At 39.0% G+C, this 25,503-nt stretch overlaps 1 protein-coding gene across 1 annotated transcript in view; it reads right to left on the bottom strand.

The window, feature by feature from the left end:
* LOC108697560 (protein dispatched homolog 3) overlaps positions 1 to 25,503 on the bottom strand; it is a 102,039-nt gene that overhangs the window by 15,860 nt on the left and 60,676 nt on the right. The window contains exons 11-17 of the mRNA XM_018227707.2: positions 19,736 to 19,858; positions 19,242 to 19,378; positions 13,026 to 13,207; positions 10,547 to 10,668; positions 7,306 to 7,478; positions 7,052 to 7,178; positions 4,783 to 4,928 (exon numbers count right to left, since the gene is read on the bottom strand). Of these exons, the coding sequence (XP_018083196.1) occupies positions 4,783 to 4,928; positions 7,052 to 7,178; positions 7,306 to 7,478; positions 10,547 to 10,668; positions 13,026 to 13,207; positions 19,242 to 19,378; positions 19,736 to 19,858 (1,010 nt within the window). The remainder of the gene's footprint in view (positions 1 to 4,782; positions 4,929 to 7,051; positions 7,179 to 7,305; positions 7,479 to 10,546; positions 10,669 to 13,025; positions 13,208 to 19,241; positions 19,379 to 19,735; positions 19,859 to 25,503) is intronic.

The raw sequence follows: 25,503 nt of genomic DNA, 5'->3' as shown, positions 1-25,503 counted from the left end.
GGGTGATGCCACATGCAGTAAGGCATAGGGTCATCTTCAACCACTTCCTGTTCCTTCTTTGCCATAGGGTTCCGTGTCCATGGATTTTATTTCTGACCTGCCACCTTCTGAATGGTATTCTACAATAATTGTATTTGTTGATTGTCTTACCAAGATGGCTTGTTTTTCTTCTCTTCCTAAGCTCCCTTCTACCTCTGAGACTGCAGACATTTTTATCAAAGAAGTTGTTAGGCTCCATAGATTACCTGATGAAATGATTGAAGACTGGGGTCCCCAGTTCACATTTCAATTCTGGAAATCAGTCTGCTTTGGAGTGTAAATTCGAGTTTCTCTTTCTTCTGCCTTTCACCCTCAGTCAAATGGCCAGACTGAAAGAACAAACCAAACTTTGGAACAATACATCAGGTGTTATAGCACAAGAGGACTGGGTTACTTTACACCCTAGTTTACATCCTCTGGCTTTCATAATTTTTCTGTCAATCAGTCTCCATTTATTGCCAATTATGGTCTAAATCCAACAATTTTTCCATCTTCCTTATCTGAAAATCTTGTTCCAGCAGTTAAGGACTGACTTGCATTTTTGGCTAATAATTTTAAGCTTTTACAACAGTTTCATTTCAATTAAGACTTCCCAAATCCTGGTGGGTTCATCCTGTGTTTCATGCATTTTTCCAGGATGGGTGCATCCTCTTCCTCCTCTAGTCATTATCCATAATCAAATGAAATTTCAAGTATAGAAAATCTTAGTTTCAAGATATAGAGCAGCTTCAGTACCTAATTAATTAGAGAATTTGTGGGAACCCTCTTCAAATATTCATGCTCCTAGGCTCCTGGCACAGTTTCACAAGACTTATCCAAGTAAGCCTTCTAGTTCTCGCATCCTCTCTTCAGTAGGGGGCAATGTAAGTGTTAGATACTTACAGTTCTCCGGTGCACACCCGTTTCATACTGGTGAAGTCACATCGGTGTGTCAATGTGTGCACGCGTGCACATTGCCACAGCTATTCCCATGGACGCACAGATGCTGGCGCACACACGTCTCGATGCAAGGAGGTACATCGCAGTAAGTCACATTGTAGAGCGTCACGGCACATTCAAATTGTCACCAAATCTGATGCTAATTAAGGAATCCTCTGATTTAAATCTATGCCTGGTTATCAAGGTGTATTCCTGAAGCCTAGCCTTAGTATTACTGAGTGTTCTCTGCTGCTAAAAACCCTGCCTGTTTGACCATGAACCAAGCAGAAGGTCAAGACAGGCAGCAATCTGCTGCCTGTCTTGACCTTCTGCTTGTGACCCGACCTTAAACTTACGCTACCTGCCCCAGACCCAGATCTGTTGACCAAGTCTCCTGCGTCATCCTCGGTACTTTGCTTTGGTGCTTAATTTACTGGCTTCTCTCCACTCATAATCCCCCTGTTAAACCCTTGGGTAGGATTTGTGTTGTGTGAGATGCTTGTGGGTCATTATCAGCTCTGTTAAGTCCCTCTTTGCTGGAACCACCGGTAAGCCTGATGCAGCCCTCTATCATGACACTATTAGACTTTATTTGGTGACAAGAAAGCTGTAGTACAGTGGCATTTGCATAGTGTGTGGGATCATAGAAAAGGCCAAAAGCATCATGTATGAACAGTGTGAGAGCTTGCACTATGCAGCTATTGAGGTACCATCATCACAATGCTGACGTAAGGCTAGTTTAAGTATGATTAATGGAAAGGTAGAAAGTTTGTTAGCAACTGTTGTTCATCTTCTAACAGATTCAGATAATTCACCAGAAATAAATACTTTTTAAAAATACTTTCTATTTTCTATTTGTGACAGTTTTTTTTATAATATTGAAATTTAAAGTAACAGTTTTCACTTTCTCATCTCTTCCTGAAGCCACTTTGGGAGGGGGGTCACCGACCCCCTCTGCACTAAAATAATACATTAGTTGATTATTTTTGACCCGTCTAAGCAGAATCCCTGAGTTTCATTAAAGGCAGCTATTATAATTGATATAGTTGCTATTCCACAGATGCTGCTGAGAAATGTAGCAAATTAAAACAGTTCAGAGTCTACTCCTGGATTGCTGAGCTGTCCGACTAAAACAATTTTGGTGAACAACCTGAAAACAACAGAGCTAAAAAAAAGTGTTTGTAAGGTGAACACCCCTTTTAATTGTCAAATAGAACATTATCACCCATGACTACAAGATTAAAACTAAAGAGCGACATTTTCATATTTAAAATTACATTGTAATGTCTACACCTACAAAGAACAACAATAATCCAACAATATCTTACATTTGGGGCAGATTTAAAAGAAGAATAATTCATCACACATCATCAGACATCGGCATGTAAAACAATTGCATAAATATGGCATATTTTTTATACGCTTATATTTTAAGTAACTTTTGCCAGAACTTACTTACAAAGTTCTGAAGCTGTATAAAATAACAGCAACAAACCTGGCATTTACATGGCGTAAAAAAAACCACATGAATTTTGTTTTACAGAGCATAATGAATAGGTCCCTTGTATGGCCTGAATTAGAAAGGAAGTGCATTAGGCAGTGTTTCAGAGCAATTATTAATGAGAATTTCAAGAGTGTGTTTTTTTTTTAAATTATAAGCTGCAGGGAGAAGATCTTATCTTTGTGTAAATTTGTGTTTTCACTTTAGCTTGTACTCAGGCTCGGATTTAGGGAAAGGCCCCCTAGGCCCGGGCCTAGGGCGGCAAGATGTTAGGGGCGGCAAGAAGGCGCCCCCTAACATCTTGTGTAAGTCGGCTGCTCCTGATAGATCCGGCTGGCTTTAGGACTGCTCCTCCAGCCTATCTCCCGCTGTGGCTCCGCCCCCTCCCACTCCTCTCTGTGCTCGTGCTGCTGCTGCCTCTGCTGTGCTGCGTGTGTCCCAGCAAGGTGATCTGTTCCTGGTATGTACATTTAATATTTCCCCTGCAGATCTGCTGTATATCAGCCATGTAGAGAAATATGTCATAGTCAACTTGCAGATTTGCTGGAGGTGCAGAATCACAAGTGTTCTAACTTCTAAACCTGTTACAGATTTTTTTATGTCCCTTTCCTGTTTCCTACAAAATGAAAACCATTTCAGTTCTTGTATTATAAGGGATAATGTACCCCCTACTGTAAATGATAAGGATATTAGAAGTCACTGAGGGGTCCAGTAACCATATAAAGGCACAATGCTGCAGGCTAAGTTATACAGGGAACTCGGAGGATCACTCATGTATTATAAGGGATAATGTACCCCCTACTGTAAATGATAAGGATATTAGAAGTCACTGAGGGGTTGTTCTGTGACCATAAAAAGACACAAGGCTGCAGGCTGAGTTATACAGGGAACTCTGAGTATCACTCATGTATTATAAGGGATAATGTACCCCCTACTGTAAATGATAAGGATATTAGGAGTCACTGAGGGGTTGTTCTGTGACCATATAAAGGCACAAGGCTGCAGGCTGAGTTACACAGGGAACTCGGAGTATAACTCATGTATTATAAGGGATAATTTCTGCTGAGAAATAGGAACTACAAAGATTATGATGCTGCCAAGATTTGACTTTTTTATTTTATAATAAATATTTAACTGATGCTGTGGCTGCCCACTGTAGCACAATTGACAAACTTATCAAAACAAGGGACACATCTCTCTCTGCATCTATGTATAAAAAGGTGTCTATATATAGAGAATATATATAGATATATCTCAAACAAGCCTAACTGCTAGTTGATCCATCTGATCCACTTTTGCATAAATGTCCTGATTGGAAAAAGATTCACATCCAGAAAATGCGCGCGGGGGGGGGGGGCGGCACAGTAGCTGGGCCTAGGGGGGCAAGGAGGGTAAATCCGGCCCTGCTTGTACTGTAGTATACTGGCAAAAGTTAGTTGTGTTTATATGATTTTACAGTGAGTTAAACTATTGAATACATCAATTTAGTTTTGAGTGCTCCAAAAGAGCCATGCATTTGTATTTGATGTTACAGAAATATGTGCTAGCAATTAAGTATAATAAGAAATATTTGTTAAAAGAACTAGCTAGCATACATGGACTTACCCCCATTGTTAATCCTATTTATATGCCATCACATGGAAAGCAATATACAATTAATTGAAACAATGCGCATAAAGGAGAACTAAAGCTTTACTAAAGAAGTAGGCTAGAAAGTTTGTACATTTTAGGCTTCTTTACCAGCCCAAGGCAACCACAGCAATTTAGCAGTAAATCTGTACCCCCCAAAGATGCCGCTTTAGCTCCCCATCTTCTTTTCTGCTGATTCATGGCACATGCTCTGTGGTGCTGTCAGTTACTGAGCTTAGGGACCATTTCAAAATATACTGCATATAAAGAATAGAAAAGTCACAATATAAGGATAATTAGTACTTAATACAGATAATTACTACATGTCAGCTCAGAAACCAGTGCAATTAGCATCATAATTTAAGCATCAGCTTATATTACAGACAAAGCTAAACATCTGATCAGAGCCCACTGAGCATCTGAGTGTCGCAGACACTTTCCAAGATGGTGACCCCCCGTGACAAGTTTGAAGTCCTGGATCATTGCTGCTATTGAGAAGCTGAAATTTTAGGCTGGTGCAATAAGTTCAGTACATAAAATATGGCATTTTTAGCAATATTCATATTTAGGGTTTAGTTCTCTCCTTTAAGTTGTTTGTGTATAAATGATTAATGAGCATTTTAAACCACAACATTCTGGAAAGCTTTTTATAATTTACAGACATAGGAAACATAAAAAGTGCAAACAATCCTTACTGATTCAAAGGCCATAGAAATCCACTGGACCTTTGCCTCCTTCAATCCTACAGCACCATGTGAGAGCTGACCTGGAAGCAGGTTTGGTTCTGGAATGTTTTTGCATTCTGGATGTAACATTTGAAGAAAAGATGATATGCTATACCCTGGATACAAAATAGTGAAGCTGGATAAGTAAGATCCAGTGAAACCCTGCAAATTGAGTCTATACCATTATATTGATATAATTACACAATACTACAGCAGAAATCCAGTTATACACAAAAGCTGAGATGTTTCCAAAACCCTGACAGCAAGACATTTTAAATACAAATTGGACCCCTTTAAAAATTCATTCTGAACAGTTGTAGGTATATAAAGTTCATCATACATACCTTATTGTGCAGTTACAAGATTTTACACCGATAAAATATTGTGCAAAAATAGACATTTCTGTAAAATTTCAGTAAACATTGGCATTTTATAAAACCAGTTTGTGTCAAGTATTTCCTAAGTGCAGGAATGTTTTGTAGTTGTGATTTAAACATGTACTTACATTTTGAATAGATTTACACAAGCACACAAGTGCTTTGATGTAAATGCAGCATTGCATTGATTATTAGCATAATTTTAATGCACACATTTATTATCATTAAATTGGGGAATCCTGAAATTTTCCTGACAGCCAAGAAAGGGTTTTAAAGAAATGACGTTAGTCAGCACTGACTTCTAACACTCTTTTTAATCATTAATCCCTGCTGCAAATTACAAGTGTGGATTAAGGATTCCAACAATTTTGTTGTTAAAATGATTTATTACAGCAAAAAAAGTTAGTTGTTAAAAGACAAGGAAAAGTCAATTAGCTGGGAGTTGCTAATTTGTTAGGTACCCTCAATAATAATGATCACTAATACTGGATAGTGGCCCAGTGCACCCCTTCTCTGAAACATACACCGCTCTGCCTGCTATGTCTGAATACCTTACTTATGCTTTAAAAGGTATCAGTACTGAGATGAACCGACTCCTGCATTGTTTACACCTCAAATTAAATCCCGTGTTCTCACATGTATCCCCCCTGCATTGTTCACACTTGTAACAGCTCTATTGTTCACACCCCTAAAGCCCTGTACTGTTCACACCTGAGACCCAGACTGAACTGTCCACATTTTTTACCTGTTCACACTCATACAAACTGCTGAAGGGGCACCAGCACTGTGTCACTGTATGTAGCACAACTTAGAGTGCCCTGTCTCCTGCTCTGTTCTGCCTTCCATATGCTCCCTGTATGTGCCATACTCTGTCTGCACTATGCTCCCTGTGTGTGCCATACTCTGCCAGCCCTATGCTCCCTGTGTGTGCCATACTCTGCCTGCCCTATGCTCCATGTGTGTGCCATACTCTGTCTGCCTTGTACTCCCTGTGTGCCATACTGTGTCTGCCCTATGCTTCCTGTGTGTGCCATACTCTGCCTGCCCTATGCTCCCTGTGTGTGCCCTTCACCATGTAGGCCAGAAAAATTCCAGCCCTCGGGACCACAGAAGTTGGACAACACTGCTATGTTTAATCAATTACCCAGTGGTTCCATATTAAAATCCAGAGTCAGCAAACACACAGTAGATTGAAGTCCGACATTTACTATACTGCAAATGCACCAGTCTAAGAGCACCAAAGACGAGTCATGGAACCACGATAGTGCACATGCACAGCAGTTGGAAAGACTCATAGGATACTGTAGGTTATATAGTGTTAAAATGGCTTTACATTGTTGCTTTTGACATTACTTTACTGACATTACTAATAATACTGGAAACTGTTATAATATTGTGTATTTTTTCATACTGTTGGCAAACATTTTATGGAAATGCACTGAAAAGGGTTTATGTCACTAATTTACTGAAGAAAACATATTGTACTCTAAGTACTCATATTGTACTCTCAAATGAATGTTGTTTTTCTCCATGATTCTTCAAAAATGGTCTTTAAGGGAATGGTGATGGAAGCTCAATATATAAAAGAGACATCGCATAGGCTCTAGAGATTCCAGTGTGCATTGATCAATCCCCCTCTCTTTTGTATGTTTGTATCAAATATTTTATGAGAATAATTTAACTCATGAGTTATCATATAAAAACTCAAATATTGGAATTGAATCAGGTGATACAGTATGTTTTGTTCAACAAATTGAATCTGACCACAAAAATTATGTAAGGCATAGGAATGGGGAGAAATTGGTTCTAATATTTTTATTTTCCTTTCTAATATATGCCTACTATAGAAATTTCACACTCACCAGATGGGAGACATTGTGCACCACCACGCTTCACCAGCTCTGAATTGCTTGCAATTACTTTACACAGCCTGCAGAGGTGACCAATCTCTTTGAAGAGGTCAAATGTTTCATCATAAATGACGCTGCCCTTTCGGAAATAGAGAGGAAAATCATAAAGGAAACAAATCAGATTTCAACCTTTCCATTTGGCAGAGTGTATTGCATGGAGATTATTAGAAATATATTTTTTTCTAGTATCTGCAATTGTCACCTACCAGCTCTCCTAGGACATGATTATCTGGGGCTTTAGTACGATTTATTCCTTTGATGCCAAATACTACAAATATCATAGCCCCAGTATCTACTAGAGGACGAACCGCAGGCTTCCCACAGCTTGTATTTAAACATGGGTTGAAACCAAGGGTAACAGATAATTTTCTTGGACTTCCTAGGAATAAAAATCAGTTATGTCAATGTAAAACAACATTTTAACCAGAATTTACAGGAAAAACATTACAAAATAAGAAATTGTGTTTGAACATTGTTATACCATATTTATTATCTACAAATGGAAAAATTATACATATGCACTAACATTAAATATAACATATAGCATAATATGGAGAAAATTATTAAAAACATTGTGAAAGGATCCATAACCAATGCAATATTCACACATTTATGGGGTTATTTACTAGAACTTTTTTTCTGGTCAGGGTTTTAAAGGGGGAAAAAAACTTGACGTTTTTGAGATTTATTATACACCAAGGCTGCTAAAAGTCCAAATCCAAAAATACTCCATCTCAAATCTGCCGAGGTCATGTAGAAATCAATGGCAGATGTCTTACATTGGTTTTACAGATGTTTTAGAATTTGGAAGATATGATCCGCACTGGGTTTTGCATGATAGTCTAAATGATTTGTGGTTTTTGGGTGATAATCTGAAAAATTTGTGGTTTTCGGGCGACGATCAGAAAAATGTGAGGTTTTTGGGTGTCGAATTAAAATTTTTTAATTAACTGCACATTTTTTTAAATGAATTAAAAAAATAGTTGTTTTATTGAAATATAAGGTAAAATTATGCAAGAGAGTTTGGTCAAATTTGTTTTCATAAAATAATGAGACGTTTTAGTAAATAAACCCCTTAATATTTAATTACCTTGCTTTGTGCACAGATACAGATACAACTCAAAGAAACACAGATGCCTTGTGAACAAAACACATTGTGCTTTGTACCTATTTGCTACACTTTTTAGCTTGCCTCCTGTGATAAATGATACCTGTTCCCTAATGTGGTCAGTAACTGAAGTTCACTCAATCAATCACTAAAGACAACAATCCATGCCTCTATACAAAAGCAAAATTTACCACTAACATAATCAACACTGCCCTAAATACACAGTCAAGTCTCCTGATGTTGTTTCCTTCCAGGAGGTTTGCTGCAATCGCCTCCAGCTGTTTGGCCATTCTTCAAGATTTATCAACACTGGGCAAATTTGCCCATGGGCAGTTACCTATAGCAAACAATCAGCGATTAGCTTTTGAAAGCCAGCTGCTTGTAGAACAATGAATGCAGCAATCTGATTGGTTGCCATGGGTTACTGCCCATGGGCAAATTTGCCCAGTGTTGATAAATGACACCCACTGGGGCTCATTTATTAACGCAGCGCAGCGCTAAAAAGAGCGCAGTGGCCTGACATTTGCCCAGCGCATGCGAGTATTTAATAATGTAGCGCACGATACCTTAACAGTGCGATTTGTGCGCTAATGTAGACACAGACAGGTGCGACATGTGAAACTGCGTATCAGCTGTCGCAATGCTTATAATAAATTGTGCGCACAGGAAGATACCGCAAAGGTAAGGATTAGTTGTGCTCATGTATGAATGCGCTGCTTTAATTAGTTGCGTCACATATTGCGCATATTGCGTTCACTTAGACGCATCTGCATTTGTTTCTGTGCTAATATTTGTTTGGTTGCAAAGGTGTTTAGCCTACCTGATACCCTTAAAGGAACCTTGGTCAATACAAACATGTTGGGTGGAAGGCGTAGTTAATATGCACTTTACAGGGGTTGTTCATCTTTGAGTTAACTTTGAGTTAACAAACATTCCCACCAACAGCAGCACCATTGTATTTGCCAGAACCCAGTTTAGCAGTGTGGCTCTGCACACATATATAAAATTCTCTTTTAAGCAACATGAAACGCAAAAATGTGAATATACTAGCGCAGCTGGGCAGGAATGCGCATTTTGAAGAGCGTTACTATTACGCCACGAAGAGGCAGTCGTAAAAATTGTGGTGCTGTTGCCCGGGTGCAGTTTTGCACATATACAGACGCAAATCTGCGACGGCCGCAGTGCAAGCGCATTGTAGCCACGCCCACAGCCACGCCCCTAACAACCACGGCATTGTTTGCGACATAAATGCCCAATCTTTTGCGCAATGCGCATAAACGAAACCATTGCAAAAGCTCTGTGTTATGCGCAGTATCACGCAAATATATTAGCGCTCACACTCGTGATGGCGCGGACAATCTTTTGCGTCCACTTATGCGCTGCGCTGCTTTAATAAATGAGCCCCACTGTCTTTAACTTAAACTCTGCTGCTATGGCTCTGCAATAATTGGTTAAAATGGAGATCCTAACTGGTCAATGTGTATGGGTTAATTTTGGCCCAGTATTGAAATCAGTGCAATTTTGGCACTCCGATCAAATCACTGTGATATTCTAAAAATATCACTCTGGCCAGGTTTACTGTATGTAACCCTCCATTTAAATGGAGGGTTAGTGAGTCAATTTAAAGGAAAACTATACCCCCCAAACAATGTAGGTCTCTATAAAAAGGTATTGAATAAAACAGCTCATATGTAAAACTCTGCTTCATGTAAATAAACCATTTTCATAATAATATACTTTTCTAGTAGAATGTGCCATTACAAAAAGTAGAAAATTTAAAAAATAATGGCGGCCCCCTGGGATCGTACAATTCACTGTGCACACAAACATACCAAACAAACCATTCATGTTAGGTCACCTGAGCCAATTAATAGGCAGAGCTCTGTCTTTTGCTTCAACACTTCTTCCTGTTACAGTTAGAGCTGCATGAAATGGTGGCTCATGGCAAGAGATGTAAAAGTGCATGATTTACTTAAATATTTAGACAAATTTTGGTAAGATTCTTTAATATGCCACTTAATATGATGTAAACTCACAATGAAGACCCTAAATCAGTAACGCATACAAAACAATGACAACAAGAGTGAAATAGGCTGTTTGAGCTTATTCCCATTTATTTGGTCAAAATAAAAATAAAAATTATTTTTTACATATAATTAGATACATACAATAAAACATTTAAGTTGAAGATTGAGTCATTTGTTTCTACATATACAGTTCAGAACAGCACATTCTGTACATCAATTACATTGAAGTTCAGATAAGATCAAAATACTATAATATGAATGAATGACACATAGCACTGTGTATCCCATTTAAATATAATAATAATTAAATACCTTTATCACTGGGAACATAAAAGTGACCTTTATTTGCTCCATCTGGTCCAAGACAATTTGTTAGAGATCCGCATACTTTACCATGAGATGGGTTTTTATGTATTAAAGAAAAATAGAGCTTTCTGAAACAAGAGAAATGCAAACTGAATTAATCTATGCTACCTGGAACCTTCAACAAAAACAATGTTTTATAATTGATATAATAATTGATATTGTCTCTGCATGTCAGTTTCATAAATATATTGGATCATTCAGATGCACTAGTCTTATCTGTCTATTTTCATTAATTATAGGAACTATTGTTCACTTTATTGTAAGATATAAAGATATCATAAGCACATAAACACAAGACCACAAACCAAATGAATAGTCCGTATTTGTTCCAATTTGTCCGAATTCGAATCATATGAATCTAAGTAATAGCGTCTTCGAATCGTATGAATCAAAGTTTTTCCCAAAAAAATTGAATTTTTCAAAGTCCACCAATTGACTTCAAATAGGTTCTAGGAGGTCCCCCAAAGGCTATAACAGATGGCAGTTTTAGATGGCAAATGGTCAAAGTCGAATTTTTAAAGAGACAGCACATGATAAATTTCAATATTCAAGTTTTCAATTTTTTTTTAAAATTCAAATCGAATTTGGACTATTCCCTAGTCGAGTGGTTTGTTCAGAAACTCCTATCTAAGAACTTGATATATAAAATAAAGGATTAAACAAGCTGAGGTTCAGGTTTATTTTGAAAATGAAAAAGGCCTTTTCTTCTGGAAGATTTAGAAATATTTCATATAATTTTGATCCAAAGAGTCTTCTGCCTTCCAACACTAAGGAACATAAATCCCGTTTGAATAAAATACCTGCTGACTACCGGTGAAGCCAAAGGGCTCATCTACCACAAGTTAATATACAGTAGCTTCTGTGCAAGGTCAGTCATCAGACCCCTATTTAATAAACTAGTGCATACACTGGAATGGACTGAGAAGAACGGATGGTCTATTTCTTGGCCTGGCCTGGTGGGCCCATAGTTTTGAGCCATTCAGATTTCATTAAATCTGAAACCTCATAAAAACAGCATTCCTTATGTTTAGACAATATTGGCAAACCTTAGGTTTTGAAATAAGTTTTGCTGGAGGAGAAACCACCTAAAATTATATTAACCCGTTTTATCAAAGATATAATTAAGGAAAAGTTAAAAGCCTATCTTGTCCAATGGGCTAAATTCAATTCAATAAGAAAAAGTATTTTTTATTCTATTATATATCTCCTTAAATATATCAATGGATTTTTGGGCTACAATCAATTAAGTGGGGAAAAAAATGATCTTGTTTTTTTTATCTTATTAGAATTATAGTTAAGACTACAGACAAATTTGTATTTCAAGATATCTTTTTCTCACCCAATTGTGACAGCATTCAATTTTTTTTCCTAGTTAAGTTCTAAAGTTCCTTATACACTTAAACCTATTAACCAAAACACATGATAAATTCTCACCCAATTTGGGTGGGTTTTTGGTTAATAGGTTCCATTATTCTACAAGGTTATACTATAGCTTTATCATTTTCTTAGAGGAAGAATAAGATTGTCTAGCCTTTTCTAAATGAGATAATATTACAGAACAAGGTGGTTTTTTTGGCACAAAGTTGCTTGTTTCTGACATATGTATTATTATGATTTCTATAATGGGAGCAATAAAATGAATGGGAGCCTAAAATGAAAGTACAGGGAGAAAGACTACTGTCAGTAAAGACGAGTTGACACTCAATTCTTTATTGATTAATTAGCAACAGCTTAAATAAATACTGTAAATCTATTATCAGGCATAGATAACTGCAAGTTTGGTGTTTATTTCCAATCTTTTAAGAATATGCTCTCAAATCTCAGCAAAACCACACAATATTTAATTTACTTAATTTACCCCACACAATATTTCATCCCTTATATAACATTAAACTGCAGAGTTAGTTTGAAATAAAAAGCTGTAGATTAAAGTACAGCTTCCAATTAGCCAGTAATAACTTAAAGTGAAATTGTAAAAATAGATATTGGGTTTAGTGATGGGCGATTAAATTCGCCTGGCACGAATTCACAGTGAATTTCTGCGTTCCCCCGCTGGTGAATAAATTCGCAAATCTCCCGCGAAAATTCAGATTTTCACAATTTTTCTGTGAAAAAGTTCGAATTCCTCTATTTTTTCGGCAAAAAGTTCGAATTGCTCGATTTTATAGTGAAAATGTTCGCATTGCTCAATGAAAACATTCAAATTGCTCTATGTTTTTGTGAAACGTTTGAATTTCATGATTTTTCCGAGAAAATTTTTTTCGTGAACTTTCCGATTTTTAGAGAATTTTTCGCCGTTCCGTGAATTTTGTGGGAAGAGATTCGCCCATCACTTTTGTGGGAAGAGATTCGCCCATCACTACAGGTAGGACTGGACAATCCAGTTTGGATTCTTTTTGATTCCACACCCATGAGATAACCATACCTTGTATAGTGCTGCTCTTTTTCTGCAACATAGAAACTGAAGTCAAATTTCCACCCTCTGTTGGTGTCACAAGCAGATGATGTTAACATCCATTTCTTAGGGCACATCCCCCTATTTAGGCCTAAGGTGGACATACAAGCTGTCAGCTTCCAAGTGAAATTACCATAAGGAACCTTATATACCTAAATAATGGATCAAGGAAAACAAGTATTTACAATATGACCCCCTTAACCCTGGTGAGTGAAATAATACAATCATGTAATGTCAAAAGGTCTTAATATTAAAGCTGACACTGATAGATGTGGGGTTTGATAATGGAAGCAGCTTTATAGAATTGTTAACTCTCTGTATTCGTGATTGCAAACTGGCACCAAAGAGAAAGATGTACTTAATACTGCTTTCATTCTAAAGTGGGCATGCTTATTCCTTAAAATATTTAATTTACTTGAGAATATAAAATCTTACCCCCAGCATCAGAGTGGTCATCCATGGCTAGTGAATTATGCAGATAATCCAGCTACTCAGATGACACTTTCAGACCCAAATTTTTGGTAAGGCCAGATGGCATCAGGGTTCTGCGGCATCAGGACTGGAGCATTGGAGGTCCACCAGAGCTATGACAACAATGGCCCTCCTAGCAGACACCGGGGGCCCACTATGGACATCTAAACTCCCATGTGCTCCCCCCAGCGCACATACACAAACATCGGTCCACGATATGCATATGTGAACACCGGCACATTGTGGCTAATCTTTGCCTTTAGGGGGCAGCCTATTGAGGGGGGCGGGTCTGGCCAATGAGGGCTGGGGCCCACCGGGTTTTTTCCCCGATGTCCCATGGCCCAGCCTAACCCTGGGTGGCATGCCGCCCAGACTGAACCAAATACGAGCACTGAAAACTGGTTTGCAGGAGATTTGAAAATCTGCCGTGTGTCTCCAGTGCAGTTCTACGCGTGCATGTGTGCATGCACGCACGTAAAGGAAGTGGACAGGTAGGGGATGTAGAGGGGAAGGCGAGGAGATGGGGAGGGGAAAGGAGAGGAGAAGGGGATGGAGAGAAATATGAGACGGGGAATCTGTATTCCAGATCTAATAACAGAAAATGTTATTGTACGTTTGTCACTGCTGGTGGGGTAGGGGAAATGGTAGTAAGGGGTAGAAGGGTAGGCCAATGAAATAGCTTGGCTTTATGAGTTGTAAACTGTAGATGCAAAATATAAAAGTATGGGCAAGTTGGGTCTCTGAATTGTGCGTTATGGCCTATTGCCCATATTTTCCAATCTGCTGATTTTTTTTTTATGAGGTGGGTTGTTTTAGTCACAGCAATCTCACATAAAGGCACTGGAGTCACTTTAAGCAGCTATATTAATTTGAGTTATGATGCACTTGGCTGGAAACCTCTGATATTTTCTTTAAAATGTCAGTACGGGGCATTTAGACAACTAGAAAAGCAAGATAGAAACCACACAAAATATTAATGTTTTATGTGGACAAGCAACCTTTATTTTCATTCAAATGCAATCTTATGTGTGTATCCTATCTTAATTTCCTTTTCTAGATTTGACTCCATGGCAGGTATCTAGAGCAGGGCTGTCCAACTTGTGTGGCCCACCACATGAAAGTCTGGTGTAATTTCTTACCTTGTCTAAGCTTTAAAATGTATCAGTACTGGCCCCTGTATTTACACCTCAAATTCAGACTGCGAACGCCTGCATTGTGTTAGCAGAGAGCTGATCTGAACTACCTGTGCAGCTTCTCTGTAAGGACAGACACACAAACTTCTGTGTGAACAGTAACTTGGTTGCTTTAGAACTCAGCATAAACATGTCTGCAACAGGAACTTTTCATAGAAAGCATACACAGGAAGAAGAAAGTCACACAGGGTTACATGTAGACAAATACAAGAGGTCCTCAGCACCCTGGCTGCGGCAATATATTCAGCTTCTGCTGGTGATAAGGCTACTGTGGCTTGTTTTCTATTGGTCCAACATATGGTGCCTTTTCCAAGTTGAAATAAAAATCCTATAGTTGACTTGCGATCTTTTACATCACCTGCCCAGTCTGCGTCTCCATAACCAGTTATCTTCTTATTGATAGTCCCTTTAAGGTATTTTATAATACACTTTACCACACTCCAATCACGATGTGATGGAGCTGAAACCTTTCTGCAAAGTATTCCTACTGCTTCTGCAATGTCTGGTCTTGTCACTGTCGCTATGAACAACAATTTGCCAATAACCTTTCGATATTGGTGGTTGTCTGTCAACAATCACTCACCATTCTCGCCTTTCAGATATTCAACTTCCATAGGTGTTTTTACTTCCTTTGCTTCCTCCATTCCACAATAGGTTATCAGTTCTTGAATTTTATTTTTCTGATTAAGTAGGAGACTTCCATCCTCATCTTTCTCAATTTGTATTCCAAGGTAATATGTGACATTTCCAAATACTTCATTTCAAAGTTTTCCTTTAGTCTTTCCACAATATCATCACTGTCCCCTTCTTGCTCTTAGCACTTCATCCACATAGATCAATACATATATCCATCTGTTGGTTTCTTTCTTACTGTAAAGACATGGACCTGCCTTGCTTCTGGAAAATCCTCCATATAAAAGGACTTGATTTATTTCTGGCTGCTTGTTTAAGTCCATATAGGCCCTCCTGAAGCTTGCATATGAAATCTATGGTTTCTGAATTCACAAAACCAGGTGGTTGTTCCATGTATAGGTCTTTATCCATTTTACCATAAAGAAATGCAGTTCTTACATCTAGGTGTCTTAATTGCATACCTTTGCTGGCTGCTAGACATAAGAGCTTTTGTTCTCAAAGATGTATGTTTCACTACTGGAGAAAAAGTTTCACAATAGTCCTGACTGCCCTGCTCTGACTTGTTTTAGGTCAGGCATGTCCAAATTCAGGCCTGCGGGCCAATTGCGGCTCATTTTCACATTTACACTGGCCATCATCCTCCGTCATGAAATTAATAATAATGCGTCACACCAGCACAGTGCGATCAGGAATCACATAGCTGTGGTAGTAATATTTGGACAAATTAGTGAAATGATCTGCCACTTGGTCTATACTGCTGCCTGTGTGCTGAAGGTGTTAGCAATAGGCACGCAGTGACGCGCCCCTCTCGCATACTTCTTTAGGGCTGAAGGTGTCAATAGAAGTACTGACGTTCCAGTACAGTAAATGAAAGAAGTATGCGAGAGCGTCACGTCACTACGTGCCAGTTAGGGTTGCCACCTTTTCTGTAAAAAAATACCGGCCTTCCTATATATTTATCTTTTTTCCCTATTAATAACATTGGGATCAACCATCATTTGTACAGGCCAGGCCGGTAAAATACCAGCCAGGTGGCAACCCTAGTGCCAGTACGTATCTATTGCTAACACATTCAACACACAGGCAGCAGTATAGACCAAGTGGCAGATCATTTCACTAATGTGCCCAAATATTACCGCTACGGCTACACGATTCCTGTAATTTAATGTTAATGGTTCAAAGAATGTCGGGCTGTCCCCATTTGCAAGGAACACTTTTTCATTGTATCACAGTCTATTGGATCAAAGAAATTCTTATCACTTGTCATGTGACTTGTTGCTCCAGAGTCAATAAACCAGTTTGATGAGCAGTTCTCTTGAGTAAGGTTGAAACATCCACTGCACTATGTATCTATACTATCTTGAGTATCTCTTTTTGCAATTTTTCCATCTTTAAGAGATGTTTCTGGTGCTTTAGTTTCTTTCACAGCTCTGTTTTCCTTTCTGCGATTATATTCATCAATTAACTTGCCTTTGACATTTTCCAGAGTTATTTATGACTCTGGTCTGACTTCAATGGCATTTATCAGAGGGCTATATGATTCAGGAAGGCTGCATAGAGGAGAGCTGCTTAATGGCTGTCTTTAATTTCCTCTCCAATTCCTCTGAGCTGCAATTTTCTAAAGATGCATTTAAATGTTCCTGCATTTCCTGATTTTTTCTGCAGTCTCATGCTGTATAGCTTACGCAGCATGTACAGTTAATTGTTTAAGTTTGATCTCTCATGGAGTGCATGCAGTGCATGCCACATACCTTTTGCTGTAGATTCTTTCCTGATGTGAATCAGTTGATCATCTTCCACCAGTAGGCTAATAACTGATTTAGCCTGTCTGTTTCTTTTAACCTAATCCTCAGGATTGTTTTCTGGTCTCTCTGTATTGAGTATATCCCACAGGTCATCATTACAGAAAAGCATTCCACCTTAAATTTCCATAGCTGATAGTTTCTGTTATTCAGCTTTGCTATGAACTGAACTGAACTGACCTGAACTCCAGACTAGCTGCCATTTTACCATGTGATCAGCTTCTATCTGTCTCTCTGGAGATTCTCAGGCTCAGATACCAGTGGTGCTGTGATCTGGGCCTATAAACTGTTAGCAGAGAGCTGATCTGAACTGCATGTGCAGCTTCTCTGTAAGTGAGGACAGACACGCCAACTTCTGTGTGATCAGTAACTTGGTTGCTTTATAGAACTCAGCATAAACACTTTAGTATAACATGCCTGCAACAGGAACTTTTCATAGAGAGCATACACAGGAAGAGGAAGAAAGTAGTGGTGAGCACAACTTTCCCTTGTTTGTTACAAGTCAAACATGACATCAGATTGCTAAACAACAACAGACCCTCCCTGCATTAAGTAACATGCACTGGAACAATCTCTGTCAGTTGTTTTCCAACACATTGTTCACACCTATAATCCCCCTGTATTGTTCACATCTGTAACACCTCAATTGTTCACACCCCTAAAGCCCTGCATTGTTCACACCTCAGACCCAGACTGAAAGTGCCCACATTGTTCACCTGTTCACATCTCAGACAAACTGCTGGAGGGACACCAGCATTGTAACAATGTATGTAGCACAGTATGAACTGTTCATCTTAGAGTCTTGATAGGTTTCTCCTGCTCTATTCTGCCTTCCTTATGTCCCCTGTGTGTGCCATACTCTGGCTGCCCAATGCTCCATGTGTGAGCCATACTGTGCCTGCCCTATGCTCCCTATGTGTGCCATGCTCTGCCTGCCCTATGCTCCCTGTGTGTGCAGGGCTGCATTCATAGCCTTTTTTTACTTTTTTTTTTTTAAACCCCCCCACCCTCCGCCACGGATTTCCATAGGAAATCTGGTGATGGAGCTGAGGGGGTGAGGGGGGCATTGGACCTAAATACAGTCCTGTGTGCCATACACTGCCTGCCCTATTCTGTACCCTGTAGGATGTATGCCTGGTAGAGTCTGTTCTGGGGGTTTGTTAGCATTTGGAAATTGTCAGGGGCCCCTAAGGTGTTTAATTATGTGCTGGGGGTGCTGTGTTATCTACAGAGGAGGTGGCCTATGAATTCAAGGGCATGTTTATGGTATATTTAAGGGTATTTCTTAATTATTTCACATATGAGTGATGAGTAATATCCCTGCAGTGAGCACCAACCACTTGGTTTTTTGTGTGCTACCACCATTAATGTTATCCACAGGGGAGGCGGCCTATGAATTTAAGGGGTTGTTTATGGTATATTTAAGGGTATGACTTCAATTTTTCAAATATGAGTGATGAGTTATATCCCTGCAGTAACCATTTGTGTACTACCACATTAATGTGGACATGGTCTTAGAAGTTCTTGAAATAACATGGGTGTGGTTTAAAAGGGTCTTGTTTAAAAAAGGCATGGTCAAAACTGGCTTCCATTATCAGTCCTACACCAAGTAGGCCAGAAAAATTCCAGCCCTCTGTACCACAGAAGTTGGTTAATACTGATCCAGAGGATTTAAGCACCATCACCAACTTGTTACAGTGTAACAATTACACATTCATTAACAGAACTAACTTGTAGAATGCTTCCAATAATTGCTAAGAATACCACTTAAACAATGCTGTTATGAGCAGATTTACAGTAGCAAAGTGTGAAATTATAGCTCACCACAAAAAAAACTCACCCACCTTCTATTAATTTCTATAGGATTTTTAGAAGCATATTTTGTCAAAATTGAAAACTTTGACTTTCACCCATTAATAAATACCCTTATAAAAACTCTATAGGAATAAATAGAAAGTGGTGAGTTTTTGTATTTTCTACTTTGCTACATCTGCCCCTTAATGCACATCAATTCTTAACATTACTTATCTTTATTAATAATAATAATAATAATAAAAAGACAACCTGACAAATAAAAGCTCTTTCACCTGAAATGTGGAGACATCATCCTCTCCAGGGAGCATTGGCTGCCAAGGTGGTATGGAAGAGGCATTGTAAGAAAGCCTATATATTGTAATCTGTTCCTCCCACATGCATTTTGTAATGTACATAGTTCTTTGCAAATCTAAACAATTTAACATGAAATATGAAATTCATTAATGGCAACACAAACAGTGTTACACAACTATACAGTCTGTCCTTTGTTGACTATAAATTAAAATCAATTACTAAGAGTTTATTTTCAAAGTTGCTAATTAAACTAACTGGTTAAATCTGCAACAGTGCTAATGGATAAAAATTATATTAATTAACTTGAGTTTAATATTAATTTATATTCCTGATTTACAGGATTAAAACCAAATCACAATATGAGTTCTACAGTGGTAATCAACAACATAGACCGTGAAAAACAGGTGTACTGTGTGTATATTATAAAGATGCTAAAACTGTAGAAATGAGTTTTTTAATTTTTTCTACTAACCCTGATGTACATTGTCACCATTAGCTGCTCGAGTGCTCCACTGTGAAAATGAGCCCCTTTTCTTTTTCTCTGATGAGGTCCGTATGTTGTTCTGAAGGCTGTGTGGCTTCTCCTGAAATAAGCCTTTCTCCAAAAAAAATAAAAAATAAACATAATATTAGAAGAGTAATGCAGGAAGGAACACATACAAAATATGTAAACGTTTAGTGAACAAGAAAATAATAAACATTTGTGTTACAACTCATTTACATAGTTGCACAGTTAGTTACATAGTTTAATTGGGTTGAAAAAAGACAAAGTCCATCAAGTTCAACCCCTCCAAATGAAAACCCAGCTTCCATACACTCACCCCTCCCTACTTTTACATAAATTCTATATACCCATACCTATACTAACTATAGAGCTTAGTATCACAATAGCCTTTGATATTATGTCTGTCCAAAAAATCATCCAAGCCATTCTTAAAGGCATTAACTGAATCAGCCATCACAACATCAACACAAAACACAAAACAACTTAAAGGAGTACTAAACCCTAAAAATAAATATGGCTAAAAATGCCATATTTTACAAACCAAACTTATTGCACCAGTCAAAAGTTTAAGCTTGTCAATAGCAGCAATGATCCAGGACTTCAAAATTGTCACAGGGGGTCACCATCTTGGAAAGTGTCTGCGACACTCACATGCTAAGCAAAAGTTAGCTTTAACACCTGTTCTGGAGTTTCATCAAATATTTTGTCATCAAAAATGCTTTGCGATTGCAAAATTCTATTATATACACTGCAAATGTTCACACAGCCATTTGGTCGCAAACTTTGCAAGGAAGTTCTTGCAGTCTGTAATCAATCAAAAAGGATGCAAACATGGTTGCTAACGTACACAAAGGTGTCTATGAATGTTTTTTCCGGTAACAACACATATTACATTCCCCCATATGTGTACTGTATATTTTGTGTAGGTCCCTTTGCTCAGTAACTGACAGCAGCACAGAACATATGCAGCGAATCAGCAAAAAAGAAGATTGGTATCTACTGGGACTCTTCAGATGCACAGATGTTTAATGCTTGTCTTGGCCTGGTACAGAAGCCTAAAAGATAATATACAACATTTCTAGCCTACTTCTTTAGCTTTAGTCCTCCTTCAAGTTCTTCCATTAAAGTGAACCTGTCACCCAGACACAAAAATCTGTATAATAAAAGTCCTTTTTAAATTAAACATGAAATCCAATTTCTATTTTTTATTAAAGCATTCATAGCTGTTGTAAACTCATTTAAAAATCTCAGCTGTCAATCAAATATTGTCTGCCCCTCCTCTATGCCAGTGGCATAGAGGCGGGGCAGACAATTACTTTCACATTCCATTCAGCACTTCCTAGATGTAACTGCTCTCCACACATTCCCCCGTTCTCTTTACCATTTAATTGTGTAGCCAGGGCATGGGCATGGACATCGGGTCCCCCATTCTGGTGCACAAACAAGATTCTGAGATGATACAAGGCTTGTCTTAATAACACAAAATGGCTGCTGCCTGCTTGCTATAATTATTAATTCCCAGACTGAAGGAAACAAGATTCAAATAATTTATATAGTGTAATTAAAGTTCATTTTGCTTGACTAATGTGATAAAATAGGATTTTGAATAATTTTTTGGGGTGACGGGTCCCCTTTAAATAACAATATTGGGCCAGATTCAATTCAGTGAGAAAAATGAAAACTCAAGGACAACATTCAATTAGAGGTGCAATTCCATCCCGAAAAACGTATCTCATGGTTTATTACGTGAAAACTTTATTGAAGTCTATGGGGGAAAATGGAAGTGAATTAGGAGAAGTGTTTTTCCTCCTCGAATTGAATCTCCTCCATGACTTATAATTTAATAAATGGTGATATACCATTTTCTCATTGAATTGAATATCTCCCAATGTTTGAAAAGGTTTATTTATTATCTTGTTAAATATTCATTGCTGGGGGGCGTGACCGGATGCCGTGCTGAACAGTCGCACGAGTCAACAGCTCCGGTCTCCGTGTAGCAAATAATTAGCTTTCTCACAGCAGATAGCCCTGGATATTGCTTATTATGGGCAAGGATGGTAAGAAGAAAACCTACTTGACTCCTAAAGCGGTTCCGGTGAAGACGAAAACCCCGTCGGTCTCCTCTTTCTTCGATAAGAACGAGGTGCCTGGTGCGCATCGACCCAAGATGGCGGACGCTCCATGCCGCAGCCCTAGCCCGACTGACTCAACAAGCAGCTCTACAGCGCGTCCGCATCGCAGAGATCTCCATGATTTACTTGCTGCGCTTCCGACTAAATCGGATTTAGCGGATATGGCTAAAGCTATTAAAGCCTCGCAAAGAGTCGAGTTGGCGGGGATTAAAGACGCACTGAAAGATCTTGGCGCCAAAATGAGGAAGTCGACTTACAGATTCACGCTAACACGCAGGCGATTGTGAGTACTACAACTCGAGTGAATGCTCATCATAAAAGCATTTACCTCATGAGACGCCATCTAGAAGATCTAGATAATAGGGGTCGCAGGAACAATTTACGCATTCGGGGTATCCCAGAGTCCATGAAACCGCCAGATCTGGAACAGGCCTTGTGTGATATTTTTAACCCCTTATTGGACAAGCCACCGGAGACGGTGATTGAGTTTGACCGCGCACATAGGGCACTTAACACTCTACAACGCGGGGAACAACCGAGAGATGTCATTTGCTGTTTACACAGTCATAAACTTAAGGAGAAAATCCTGAAGAAAACTAGAGCCTCGGTCCAAATTTCCTTTGAAGGACATAAAATTGCCATATACCAGGATCTGGCGTGGCTTACTTTGCAACAAAGACGCACATTACGCCCTCTGACGACGCTGCTTATGGCGAATAACCTCAAATACAGGTGGGGATACCCGTTTGCGCTCACAGTCAGCTTCAACGGTAGATTCGTGAGTCTAAAGGAACCAGATGACCTTCCCCAGTTCTGCAGCCATCTTGGGATTACTTCGCCGGATTTGGCTGAATGGAGATCGTTGGTCTATGGCGGAGAAGACTTACCAGAGCTGGATGCCAGAGAATGGTCTACGCCTGCGAAACGACGGAGAGGTCCGAACAAACCGTCCCCTGATTGAAGGTGATCCCATCTTGGTGACTGGATAGTATTTGATGCACTACCTCCTCGAGGATACTTGGACAATACTCACCTGATGGACTGAGAACTTTTTGTTTCCTACCACGGGACTTCTACAGAATACTGGGTATCGTATTTACATTATGTCCCCTATGGCCTTGCCTCTATGAATGTTAATAGGGTCACTAGTCCCATAGGAAACCATCCTCCCTACCTTTTTCCTCCCTCCCCCCCCTTTTTTTTTTTTTTTTCTCTTCCTTCTCTTGGTCTCTCTCTTACCATCATGCCCCTGACTTCCTTTCCTCTCCCCCCCTTTTTTTTTTTTTTTTTCTTTTTCTTTTCTCTCTATTTCCTTATTTCTCCCTAATACCTTACTACTGCTGTTCCCATTATTTTCTTGCTCCCTTCGGCTCACCCAGGTCTTTTATTGTGGTCATAATCTACACTACTGAACGGAGACTAGGAGCTGTGGATAAGACAGCTCTTTGACAACTGTAGCTTTCTCCCCCCCAACCTACATCTCTGTAGTCAAATAACCTCCACCTTTTTTGGATTAGGGGGTTCACAGAGTTTGTGCAATTGACTTCCCCTATTGTATATGACATCCTGTGTTAAAACTCTTGAGTTGTCTATGGGAAGTGCTAATGTTTTTCAACTGTTCTGTTTATTTTATTTGTGTGATTTTGTATTTGCAATTTGGGCAGATTACTGGCAGATACGACTTGTTTTCATGAGAAGTGAGGGTCATTGTAGCAGATGGGTTAGCTTAATTTACAATGTTTTCAATAATGAGTGATAAACTATGCCTTATGTCATTGAATGTCAGGGGTCTCAATACGATTCAAAAACGTAATAGTTTAAAATTAGAGCTTAAAAGAAGTAAGGTTCAAATTGCTCTATTACAGGAAACGCATCTCAAGCGACTGGCGACATCTAAAATCTACATAAAGGGATATCGAAATGTTTACACTAGCATGCCTCAACAATCTAAGGTTAGAGGCACTGCCATTATATTGTCAGATCATATCCAATGGCTTCACTTAGACCAGATCACGGATAAATTAGGGCATATGAATGCGATTAAAGGTCTCTTGGGGAATAAAACGTACACCTTAGCTTCAATATATCTTCCCAACACGGGACAGCAGCGATACCTCAAATCTCTACTTCAACAATTGGATCAATTTGCAGAGGGCACCTTGATCATTGGCGGAGATCTCAATTTTGCAATTGAACCCATATTGGATTGTTCCTCGAAACAATCTAGTGTACCTTCTCATGCTCTAGCTCAATTGAGACAGCTCTTACACGGCTATAACTTAGTAGATACATGGCGATTACTTAATCCTGAGACACGTGATTATTCGTTTTTTTCTAACCCACACCAACAGTATTCTCGCATTGATTACTTCCTTACACCGCATCATAATTTGTCCAAATGCTCTTCGGCTTCTATTGGCCCTATTACGTGGTCGGACCACGCTCCAGTTTTTCTATATTTTTTTGATCATGGCCCATCTGGTCACACTTGGCAATGGAAACTAAATGAACATCTACTGGAGGACATGTCCATCACCCAACGCATTTCCGAAGTCCTAGAACATTACTTTAAGGAGAATGCTATTCCGACCTCTAACCCCCAAATGGTATGGGAAGCGCACAAATGCGTCATCAGGGGAGAATTGATTAAGCTGGGCACATTTAAAAAACGTGAAAAGCAACAGAAGTATGACCAATTGTTACAGACACTGACTACGCTGGAAGGTCAACACAAAAGTCAACCCTCAGTAGCTGTATTAGATCAAATTACGGGAATTCGGAAAGAGATCAAAACTTTATTAAGCAACTATACCAAAAAAGCTATCTTCTACCAGAAGCAGCTTTATTTTGAACACGGCAATAAGTGCGGTCGATTACTAGCCTCGGCCTTAAAAAGCAAACAAAGGAGGAATCACATTATGTCCATACGGGACTCTTCTGGGAAAACTACACACGACACGAATAAAATCATGCAGATTTTTCGTGAGTTTTACAAATCTCTTTATAACCTCGATCAAGGCACGGATCGTCTTGGGGACCCAGAGTTCGCGAGTGCAATGGACGTGTACTTCCAAAAGATTTCCAAACCTCCACTCACCCCGGATGACTTTTCGACATTGGAATCCCCAATCTCTTTGGAGGAATTGCAATTTGCTCTTAAACACACTCCGATTCATAAGGCACCGGGACCGGATGGTTTTACTAGCCTATACTATAAGCATTTTTCCAAGATTCTCTTGCCGCATTTTCAAAAACATATTCAATTAGCTGCAGACACTGGCACATTACCATTAGATGCTACACATGCCAATATCACTTTGATACATAAGTCTGGGAAGGATCCCCTAGATGTTAGGAGTTATAGACCAATATCCCTCCTCAATGTGGACACCAAACTGTATGCGAAGGTCTTAGCAGAGAGGTTAAAACTTTTTTTACCACAGCTTATCAACCAGGAACAAGTGGGCTTTGTTCCTAGAAGGGAGGCACGAGACAATACACTTAGGGTCTATAGTATTATGAATTATTGTAAGAAACACAACATCCCGCTGGCTTTACTATCCACTGATGCAGAAAAAGCGTTTGATAGGGTCAAATGGAAAA

Source organism: Xenopus laevis, chromosome 7S (assembly GCF_017654675.1).
Source record: "Xenopus laevis strain J_2021 chromosome 7S, Xenopus_laevis_v10.1, whole genome shotgun sequence".
NCBI lineage: Eukaryota > Metazoa > Chordata > Amphibia > Anura > Pipidae > Xenopus > Xenopus laevis.
This window is presented reverse-complemented; position numbering and strand designations above follow the sequence as displayed.